General features: G+C 36.8%; 2 protein-coding genes across 2 annotated transcripts; one reads left to right on the forward strand and one right to left on the reverse strand.

Annotated features, from left to right (window-relative positions):
- Positions 1 to 5,350, forward strand: LOC141380312 (duodenase-1-like). The gene is made up of 5 exons (XM_087304260.1): positions 1 to 64; positions 155 to 299; positions 4,546 to 4,678; positions 4,865 to 5,116; positions 5,192 to 5,350. Exons 1-5 carry the CDS (start codon positions 1 to 3, stop codon positions 5,348 to 5,350), a joined length of 753 nt encoding a protein of 250 aa, XP_087160386.1.
- Positions 5,351 to 10,492: 5,142 nt separating this feature from the next.
- LOC147831558 (granzyme M-like) lies at positions 10,493 to 11,580 on the reverse strand. Its single transcript, XM_087304829.1, is given in 6 exon segments — positions 10,493 to 10,651; positions 10,735 to 10,884; positions 10,886 to 10,987; positions 11,067 to 11,197; positions 11,287 to 11,433; positions 11,520 to 11,580. Coding segments are annotated over 6 exon segments (750 nt in total).
- Between the last annotated feature and the right edge of the window lie 326 nt (positions 11,581 to 11,906).

Genomic DNA, 11,906 nt, shown 5'->3' on the forward strand with positions numbered 1-11,906 from the left:
ATGACTATCATCATAATCTCTCTGCTCCTGCTTGTTTCTCTGGTGCCGCACCTGACCTTCACTGGTGAGACTGTCTATACAACAGATTATGCAGATATGCTGAAAATATTTGATTGGCATGTGCTAATTAAGTAGTAATTTAACTTTTTCTCAGCTCGTGTGGGTATAGTGAATGGCAAGGAGGCAAAACCTCACTCTAGACCTTACATGGTTTCTATTCAATTGAATGAAAAACATATCTGTGGTGGATTCCTCATTACTGAAGAATTTGTCTTGACTGCTGCACATTGCAGGAAAAAGTAAGAGTTTTGTTTAATGTGAACTGAAATTCATAAAGCTTTTCAATGACAGAGCCAGAGGTGGGACCAAGTCATTGTTTGGCAAGTCACAAGTAAGTCTCAATTCATTGCCCTCAAGTCCCGAGTCAAGTCCCGAGTCAAGACAGGCAAGTCCCGAGTCAAGTCCCAAGTCAAAGGCAACAAGTCTCAAGTCAAGTCCAAAGTCCTATAGTTTGATTTTCGAGTCTTTTCGAGTCTTTTTAACAGAAAAATAAAATTTAAACAGATTATGTACGGCTGTAAGATCTGTATTTATTAAACAAACCTTTTTTTTAATGAAAGAACATTGCTTAGATATATAAAGATACAAATGTAATTTTCTGAAAAATTGCTAAACAGTGCTGCGTCTCGTCTACACAGCCTATTGCACAAGAATGAGTTCCACCAAAAAAAAAGGGTCCATTTTGCTTCACATCACACAGAAATTGCAGGTCTACTGCTGTCTAGTTCATTAAGTTTAGTTGTGCTATGTTATGTCTTCAGTGATCAACTTGTGATTAACTAAAACTACATAAACAACCTCAATGAGGCAGCAGTGCCAACAACTCCTGTATGCTGCAAAGTAAAATTGAGTAAACTTGGTATTTTGTCAATTGAATCTCGTGTGTGCTAAAGAGATGGAGATGCAAATCTGTCTTGCAGCAATGTAAAATGGTAGCACATATTCTAAATGAAGTAGGCTACTTCATACAAACAATAACGTTGTTTTCTTCACATATCGTTGAAGAGCTTTGCTCTCTACCTTGTGTGATGCTCGTGCACCGATTTCCTCTGTGGACAAAACTGCTTGCGAGTTCTCAAATATACGCTGCTCACGCGCAAATTTTCTCGCTCTCAAATATGCACTGCTCACGCACACATTTTCCTGCGCGCTCTCAGAAATTATATATAGAATTTGTGTCTTGTGTTTCCTCTTCCTTTTGTGCTTTTTGATATGATTTATATTGAGGCACTATTTATTAACAATAACCAAAATACTAAAATAGACTTACATATTCAATTTTTTATCTAATAAACCACAACATTTTGGCTGTATGTTTTATGATGAGATATTTCCAGTTTCAAACACTTAAAGACACAGAGAATAGAGGTTGGATGTAAAGAATGCATTTTGTTTTATAAACATTTATTAAACATCCAAAAGGTTCACCATACTAATCAAATAAAAAACATTTAAACAAAAATATAACTAACGCAAGCAGAAATGTAACTGTGATAAAAATAAGGAAAAACTTGATTTGGCATTATAGCCTACTGTACTATTCACTCTTTCAATAAATCTCACTATCAATCCCATTTTTCATGGCAACTAAAATAAAGTGAACACGTCTCTGCTGTCTTCCACATTATGGATGAGATTGTGGAGGACATTTTCCATGTCATCCTCTTCATTTTGAGGAAAAGCTGTTCCACAGGGCCCCTGAACACATCTATTGGCATGGACAGGGTTTTGAACAGTACTATAGTAAAGTACTTTAATTAATCTGTTGGGGTAATATTATAGTTGCTATGGTAACACAAGTGTAATATAAACAAATGACCCAGTGCTGTAGTTTTTTTACAGTATGGGGTATATTATACTACAATTCACCACACTTTACTGTAGTAAAACTACACTCTGTATTTCATTTTATTAGTTCACTATTCTTAAGACTACAGTATGCTGAAGCATTCATTAACAACTTGTAAATAATACTAGGCTTAAACATAGGCAGTATACCTAACTCTCAAAAACACTAGCATTTATTATAGAATTTACCTTAACCTCATAGTTTTTCGTGTATTATACTAAATAGTTTAGCAATATACAAACCATATCAACATTCTGGAATAATCAATTTATCAGGAGGATCTCTGGAGAGCAAAAGCAGGAAAATTATGAAGCGCCAGTGTGGACAAAACTCAAGCAAACGCAGAGAGACTGAATACGCGCGTGAGAGACCAGCAAATCAGATTGAAGTACCTGCCCACTGGTGAAACTAATGTCAGAGCCAATCAGATTTTTCTTTCTTTTCATAAAGAACGGGGTTCGAATCCCACTTAGGCACTTGTAAACAATCATTTTAGAACATTTTGTCATAAATCCCTACTGAAAAAAAAGCTTAAACCAGCCTAGGCTGGTTGGCTGGTTTTAGAGGGGTTTTGGCCATTTCCAGACTGGTTTCCAGCCATTTCCAGCCTGATCTTAGCTGGTCAGGCTGGGAGATGACCAGCTAAAACCAGCTATGTCCAGCTTAAACCAGGCTGGTCAAGCTGGTTTTAGCTGGATTTTGCTGGTCAGTTTCCAGCCTGACCAGCTAAGACCAGGTTGGAAATGGCTGGAAACCAGCCTGGAAATGACCAAAACCCCTCTAAAACCAGCCTGGTCGACCAGCTAAAACCAGCTTACCAGCCTAGGCTGGTTTAAGCTGGATTTTTCTGCAGGGATATTGTTATGTTTAACCATTTATTAGAGCCACAAAGTATCTAAAACTTGTTTTCATGTTTGAATAGCCAATAAATGTGCTAAATAAATTAAAATAGAAATACCCACAGTGAAACAGTTATATAAATTTAAATATTAGTTTAAATACATTCGTAGTGGTTTTAAATATATTTTAATATGTAAAGTAGAGAAGTTCACATTCAACAAACTGAATAAAACAAGTCTTTGTTTTTAGTTTATTTAAAAACAATTACAAATGGAGTAATTCAACTCACAATTAAATGATCTCATTGAGTGATGGAATAACAAAGGTAAAACTTTAATTAAATTATCAGTCAAGTGTTTCCAAATGAAATCTGTTAAAATAAGAGTCCTACAAAACAGGAACAAAGACACTCATGAAACAAAATGTGATTGTCAATTGTATTTTTTATTAGATGGTTGGTTTTAAGTACTTTAAAAATAGTAGATAATCCTTAAATATAGAGGGGGAAATACAGAAAAACAAACAAACAGAAATTCAACAATATAGATGCATTACATTACAATCTCACAATAAAATTTTTTATTAAAAACCATATAGAGGACTAAAATATTGCTAAGAGGCATAACATCAACAATAATAAAAATATCTTTAAGGTTTTAAATACTAAATAAAATTAATAGTAATAATCCAAAATATGAAAAATGTAACACTTTACAATAAGGTTGTATTAATTAATCAAGTTTATGCATGTAGTAATGTGAACAAACAATGCAGTGCAGTTCATTACAGTATTCATTATTTTATGCTTTAATTAATGGAAATAAAATTATTGGTTAATTCTTGTTAACTCACAGTGCATTAACATTAATGTTAACAAGCATAACTTTAAATTGTAATAATGCAATAGTAAATGTTAAACTATAATTAATAAAGGTTTAGAAGTATAGTTCATTATTAGTTCATGTTAGTACATAGTTTAACTAAAGAAACCTTATTGCAAAATGTCACCAGAAAATAACAAAAAACTTTTTTTTTTTTTCAGTTTTAATAGCTTTAAAAATAAATTATATATCTAGTTATTATGGGCAAAACACAAAGATAAAACATAATATGCGCATTGACACAAACGACCAAGTGCAAAAACATAAATTACAGCCATGTTCATTCATAATTATATGATATAAATCAAGAGAGGGTAAATTTGGTTTAAAAAAGCTGAAGTTCATTGACTTATACACAACAGTAAAACAATGCTTTTGCACAACAGTAACACATTGCGAGTAGTAAAGTCTCTTACCTTTGAAAGATGTTGTAAATCCGCTGAATTAAACAAAAGGAGCAGACCGCGGATGTGTTTATTTCACTCTCCGAGTCAGAATGAAAATGGCATCTTCAAATTTCCCGCTGGTGCAAAAACACGGAAGTGCGCCACAAAGCGCTAGTGATCGAAAGTATGCGTGCATGCTCTCTGTCACACACGCACACACACGCAGAGATAGAGCGTTCTGTGTCAACATACTTCTTATCTTTGGGCTTTTTATAGAAAATAGCAAGTCTTTACAAGTCAATAGGCGCAAGTCCAAGTGAAAGTCCGAGTCAATTATGTTCAAGTCCAAGTCGAGTTGCAAGTCTTTTCATATTTTGTCAAGTCAAGTCTGAAGTCATCAAATTCATGACTCGAGTCTGACTCGAGTCCAAGTCACATGACTCGAGTCCACACCTCTGGACAGAGCAACTGCAACCATACAGCGTGTTAAATGGTCTAAATACACAATTATAATGTGATTTTCCAACAGAAAGGAAGAGCAGACAGTTGTGGTTGGTGCCCATGATTTAAGTAAAACCAGAACTTTAAAACGCTACGGAGTGAAGTTCTACATCCCGCATCCAGACTATAGAACTAATCGGAATAACATTATGATTTTGAAGGTACCAAACTGTAACACCTGTAACTTTGGTTGTTCAAATTGTATTCAACCAGGAACCATTGTACAAACCACTTTGTGTTAAAATCTATTTCAAATGAGTTCATTTCTGATCGGCCTTTGGTGCTTCTGTAATGACCTCAAAGTCACCAGTAGTCTTACTATAATTAGTTGTGTTTTTGAATTGCAGATAGATAAAAAGGTCAAACTGAACAACAAGATTAAACCGATATCATTGCCAAGTGATGGTAAACATATTAAAGCAGGTGCTGACTGTAGTGTTGCCGGCTGGGGAGATTTGTGGATGGAAGGCCCACTGAGTGACCGTCTAATGGAAGCAAACGTGACTACAAAAAGTGACAAATACTGCCATGTTAAATGGGGATCTAAATATGTGGCCAAACATATGATCTGTGTTTACGGCCAAGGTGGATCCTGCAAAGTATGTAATTCAGACTTGTTTATTTATTAACCAGTTTGTTTCACTGTTGTCGTGTTTATCTGTGTTTGTTGACAGGGGGATTCAGGAGGTCCTTTGGTTTGTGGAAACACTGCAGTTGGTGTCACATCCTTTGGTGATGCAAGGGTTTGCGATAGTCCTGAACAACCAGAAGTTTATACAAGGATTTCAGCATATCGCGTATGGATCCAATCCATAATTGCAAAGATAAAATGATTTTGCTTTGAAAAGTGCTTAACAATTGTTTTTTTGAGTTTTGAAATGTTTAATAAACAAAAGCCAAAAAGCCAATAGACAAGGGGGGCTTGAGTGGTTAGAAAGACCTAAAGTTTGATTATTAATATATATATATATATATATATATATATATATATATATATATATATATATATATATATATATATATATATATATATTACAGATTTAGATTATCAGTATTATGCCTATTGTTTTTTTGTTTTGTTTTTTGCTGCCGCCATCCTCACTTATGTGTCACCCAATACACCTTACTCTTGCATGGGGATAAAATCAGCTGCCTCTCAAATCGCATACTTATGCACTATTCTACGTCATTTTATAGTATAAATAGTGTAAGTAGTGCGTTCACACTGAAAATTCTAAAAATATTAAGTGCACTTTAATTACCTGAATGATGCAGTCATTCAGCCAGTAAAATTAAATGTGTAATGATTGACACTTCACACACTAAACGACTGCAGGACACTACATACATGTACTATGCAGTTGAGTGTGTAGGTGCATAGGTACATAGTGCATGAGTGCATAGTGTATAGTGTGCCATTTTAGACATAGCTCATCCACTGCATTTGGCGCTGATTGTATCTAAACGCAGCCACACCCCTTCTTGTGACAGCAGGGAAAGGCACAGCCAATCAAAATGTCCATATTTGTTTTGGGGCGGGAGGACTCGAGGATAGAACCTCATTAAAACCTATTCTGCGTGTCTAGATAATATTGATAGCAATTTTTTTAAGTGAATTATATTGTTGGTAGGGATATTTCAATGGTCGTGGATATTGGTGGGGATGCGTCCCTAAATCTACGCCCCTGCCTTGATCACATTAGATCTGCTCATCAGTAAGGGTCTACAGCTATTTTTTATGCCACCGGCAGCTGAAACCAGATTTCAGAGGATGCCAGATACAAGTGCCCCTAATGAGCTATCATTAATTCCATATAAAAGTTTTGCACTTTTTAAACATAATGTGTATTGTGGCTTTTAGCATTGACCTTAAGTCAAGTGAAAGCAGGCTTGCTTAGTGTAAACTGAAGTTCAGAATCCTTTGACTGACAAAGCAACTGCAGTGCAACCATACAGTGTCTTGAATAGCCAAAATACAAAATTATAATATGATTTTTCAACAGAAGGGTGATGACGGTTGTGGTTGGTGCACATGATTTGAGTAAAAGCAAAACTTTGGAACGCTACAGAGTGAAGTCCTACATCCCGCATCCAGACTATAGACTTCATCGGAATGACATTATGATTTTGAAGGTACCAAACTGTAATACCTCTAATTTTGTTTGTTGAAATGAATTCAATTCAATGTACAAACACTTTGTGTTAAAATTTATTTCAAAGTAGTTCAATTCTGATTGGTCTTTAAGGCTTCTGTATTGACCTCAAAATCATCTATATAATCAGAATACTGTATAGTGTTAATTAGCTGTTTTTGAATTACAGCTAAAGAAAAAAGTCAAACTAAATGACAATGTTAAACCAATATCATTCTCAAGGGATGGAAAACACAATGAAGAAACTGTCTGTAATGTTGCCAGCTGGGGAAATCTGTGGATGAAAGGCCCACCGAGAGGCTGTCTAATGGAAGCAAACGTGACTACAAAAAAACACGCATACTGCCTTGAGAAATGAGGATCTTATTATGTGGCCTCAAAGATGATTTGTGTTCATGGGCAAGGGGGATCCTGCACAGTATGTAATTAAAATGATTCAGACATGTTTTCTTATTAATTAGTTTCACTGCTGAAGTGTTTACCTGTATTTGTTGACAGGCGGATTCAGGAGGTCCTTTGGTTTGTGGAAACACTGCCGTTGGCATCACATCCTTTGGTGATCCAAGCGTTTGTAATAGTCCCAAACATCCTGAAGTTTACACAAAGATTTCAGCATATCGTCCATGGATCCAATCCATTATTCCAAATGTAAAGTGATTTTGCTTTGAATATGTACTGATCATTTGTTTGAGTTCTTAAATGTTTAATAAACAAAAGCCAAATTAATTTGTTAAGCATGATCACAGGAATTCACCCAAGAATTTTAATGTGTATGCTCAGATTTCAGAACAACGTCAGTGGAGAGATAGTGCAATTAGGATTTTTAGGGGATTTCATGAAAAATAAAACGCTTTCCTTCAATTCTTCAACAAACATTCTGGCAATAAAAGTATCAAATGGCAAACACCAATCAGTCAAAGTGTTTTTATTGTACCAGTCAATTGCATGTTTAAAATATATTGGCAGGTCACTCGGTGGCCATATACAGTAAGTAACATACTCAACTTCCAATCTATGTGTGAGGAAAAATGTAGGTCTAGAATATTTCCAGACTCTTATGTCTCAACATTCACTTTGCATAAAGTTGCATTTTTATTCATTTATTTATTTTTTGGCGGAGGGTGTGGGGGTTTGTGCATGTTCAGAGTCAAGTACAGTACAGTTAAAGATTTTGAACACTGATTATTAATGCCCGTGCAGACTAATTTATATTTACACCACTGGTTAGATTTTGTGTTCAAAGTCAACTTATATCTCTTGGAGATTTCCAATATTTTGAGTATGTGGAAATTATGACGAAATATAACACTACATGTTTTATTGTGAACTATTTACATGTCACCAAGATACTCAATTGTGAATGATGTAATGGTAGCACCACAGACTTGTTATCAGCTCTGAACACTTCTATAACTTTTTGAAGATGAGAAATTAGCCTATGACAATTTTAGATCCCATTAGATCTGCTCATCAGTGAGGATCTACAGCTATTTTTATGCTCTTTTATGCCTCCGGCAGCTGCAACTAGCTTTCAGAGGATGATAAATACAAGTGCCTCCTAAGTAACTACCTTTAGTTTCATATAAAAGTTTAGCACTTTTTAAACTTAATATTTATTTTGGCAATATAGCAGGTCTATTTGTCAAATAAACAACTTGCACTGACCTCTCTATCAGCATCTGTGAAATTTTGCAAAGGGAACAGGAAGGAAGCTGAACCTCAATCAAGACACCATTTAAACAGTTACAGCAGCAACAGTTTGTCTTGTGTCTTAAGGGTTTGTCATAACAACTGCACACCATACTGCAAGATCTATAAAGATAGTTTACACAAAAAATAACAATTCTGTCATCATTTACTTATCCTCATATCTCACCATCCCTATATTGCCAAAGAAAAATAAATACTACAAGAGTAAATGGGAGACAAATTATGTTTGGTTACTGACATTCTTCCAAATACCTTCTTTTGTGTTCAGCAGAACAATATAAATGTTGTTGGCATTTCAGTGTGGAGTTTGCACGTTCTCTTCGTGTTTTCGTGGGTTTCTTCCATATGCTCCAGTTTCCCCCACAGTCCAAACACATGCGCTATAGGTGAATTGAATAAACCAAATTGGCTGTAGTGTATGTGGATGTTTTCTAGTACTGGGTTGCCATTAGAAGGGTATCTGATGTGAAAATGTATGCCTGATAAGTTGCCGTTTCATTCCGCTGTGGCGACCCCTAATAAATAATGGGACTAAGGCGAAGAAAAATGAATGAATATTTTTTTAAATTCTTGATACCTTTGGTAAGTGGCCATATAGCATGCAGGGAGGACGTGGCCTTAAACAGAAGTCTTAGCTTATTCCTTCAGGTGATAGTGGCAGCTTGCAGCTGTGGGGGTTTACTCCCTCTTGATTTGTCCCCTAAATATCACCCATCTTGCACTGGAGCTAAGCCAAAGGTGCTGGGCTCCAGCCCAATCAACAAAACAACCCAAGAAAGCACAGCCATCATGCTGAATTCAAGGTCCTGAACCACAGGCACCCCAGAGGGTGAAGGAGTATCCAGGCTCTCCTTCAAGCATGACATCTCTCCCTCCGATGCCCTGATGAACATCTAATTGCATCCCAAGTCATCACTTAGGGCCTACTCACACTATGCTATCCGAACCATGCCCAGGCCCGTTTCCCGGATTGTTTGAGAAGTGTGAATCGGGTTCAGGCACAGTTCACTTGGCCGGCCCTGGCCTGGTTGGAAGAGGTGTGCCTGAGCGCAGTTCACTTGGGCTTTGGCGCGGAACGCTTGTGTGAATGCAAAACAAGCCAAAGTCCTAAACTGAAAGTTAGACGTGACTTTTAAGGGACTGTTTCATATGGATTTATTAATCATTCTTACTGTACAGTGAACGCAAACTGCCGTATTTTATTACAGACGCCAGCCCCTCACAGACCGACAGCTGCGCACCTTCAGCAAACCTCCTAATTACTGCAACACGAGGTCTTTATGATTGTTTATGAGCATCAAAAGTGGCTGTTTGGCGAAAAATTTGAATGCGTGTCACCGCATCCCAAATGATATAACTGAACTGGTTCGAGACAACTGTACATAGTGTGAGTATGACCTTAAGCTCCCCAGGATACCCACGAATAAGATATAACATACCCTCCTCCCTCTTCATCTTTGTAGAACTCCCACAACACCACAAGTTCTACTAACAGGAGATCCCCACAAACCACTTTTACCAGCTTAGGATGTCTGCCTTCCGGAGGATGAACCGCCACCCAGACTCAAAGTCTGGACAGGGCAAGCTATGGAGAAGTGGGAGGTCCATGGAAACTAGTAGGGTTACCTCCTACTTTGATCCTCAGATCTTCTTGAGTGCTCACCACTTTGCTAGAAGCAGAAGCAGTGGCTCGCACATTTGCGAGTCACAATCTCAGCTGTGCAACAGTTATGCCCTCGTAAGGATGTGGACTCCCCACAAGCACCGACTCAACAGTCAGACAACAGTAAATTCTAGCATTATTATTATTTGTAAACAGAGTTTATGAAGCACCTTTGACTGGTTTTTTAATGGGATGAAGAAGAAGGAATGGGATTGTAAAATGACAGATATCCCTAGGCTTTTTCTTTTATTTAAAACATTTTTAAGGGAATATTTAACAAAACCTTTTCTTGTCCAACACAAATTACCTGTCCAATATAGCCACCAAGTAATGTTTTTGAACACATCATATTTGACAATAAGGATAATCATCGATGGCTGCTATGTGATACTTTTATTGGAAGAACTTTCATGGTAAAATTCAAGAATTTATTTTTTTTTTTCATGAAATCAGTCACAATTTCCAACTATGTTGCGAATCCATGGAAGATATGCTGAAATCTTGGTATACACATTAGGATACAGGCGTGAATTACAGAGATAACGGTCACCGAAAGCTGTGACACCAACAGCAGTGTTTCCACAAACCAAAGGACCTGCTTCGTCACCCTGTTAAAAAACATAGATTAACACTTCAATAGTGAAACAGGTTTCTCCGTTAACATAATTTCTGAATCATTTTTCATACTTACAGTGCAGGATCCACCATGACCATATACACACATCATCTTTGAGTCCTTGTAAACAGATCCCCATCTGCGTTCACACTCTGCATCGCTCACTATACTTGTGTTAGCTTCCATTAGACGGTCACTCACTGGGCCATTATTCCATAGATCCCCCCCAACCAGCCACACTGCAGATAGTATCTGCTTTAACATCTTTTCCATCCTTTGGTAATGATATCAGTCTAATGTTTTTGTTTAGTTTGACTTTCTCTTGTAGCTGTAATTCAAAACACTTTCATTACTAATAAAAAAAAAAACATTGAATGGTTTCTGCTGTAAAAACAAATCTACAATACCTTCAAAAGCATGATGTCATTTTGAAACAATGTGTAGCCTGGATGCTTGATGTAGGATTTCACTTTAAAATGGATCAAACTCTTACTGTCAGCCAAGTTATGGGCACCAACCACAACTTTCAGAGTGTCACCTCTGTTGAAAAAGACAAAATCATTATACATGTGCTTGTTCGTTTCTTGGGGTCAAATGACACACATAAAAGTTCACACTAAAGCACACACTGGTTCCAGCAATGTGCAGCAGTCAAGACAAACTGTTCAGAAATCAGAAATCCACCACAGATATGTTGACATTTCTTCTGAACAGAAACCATGTAAGGTCTGGAGTGAGGTTTTGCCTCCCTGCCGTCCGTTATATGCACATAAGCTGAAAACGAGAGAGAAATAGTTGATACAAACCAATGAAATGTTCCTAACAACTTTGTAAATCGTATGTTGTATAGTCAGTCTTACCAGTGAAGGTCAGGTGTGGCACCAGAGAAACCAGCAGGAGCACAGAGATGATGATGGTCATGATGAAGACTATCAGTGAGCGCTCAATGCTAAAATACTGTTTAAATATACACTAAAGTTGGGTGGAGACATTGAGGATCCCTGTGTGTTTTTTTTTCATCATTGTAGTATGAGGAACATGCTTTATTTTTAAAAATTCTTGAGAAGTGTGTATTTTAGGAGACTGGCTGATTTTGTAGTCACACCAACTGATGACCAATTTTCAGAAGGAACCTCTTGACACAATGAAATGCTAACTAAATAAACATAGTTTTTACAGTACACTACCTGACAAAAGTCTTGTCATCGATCCTAGTTGTAAGAGCAACAAATAATAACTTGACTTCT

The sequence above is a fragment of the Danio rerio genome, chromosome 22 (assembly GCF_052040795.2).
Source record: "Danio rerio strain M-AB ecotype USA chromosome 22, GRCz13ab, whole genome shotgun sequence".
In the NCBI taxonomy this organism is placed as follows: Eukaryota; Metazoa; Chordata; class Actinopteri; order Cypriniformes; family Danionidae; genus Danio; species Danio rerio.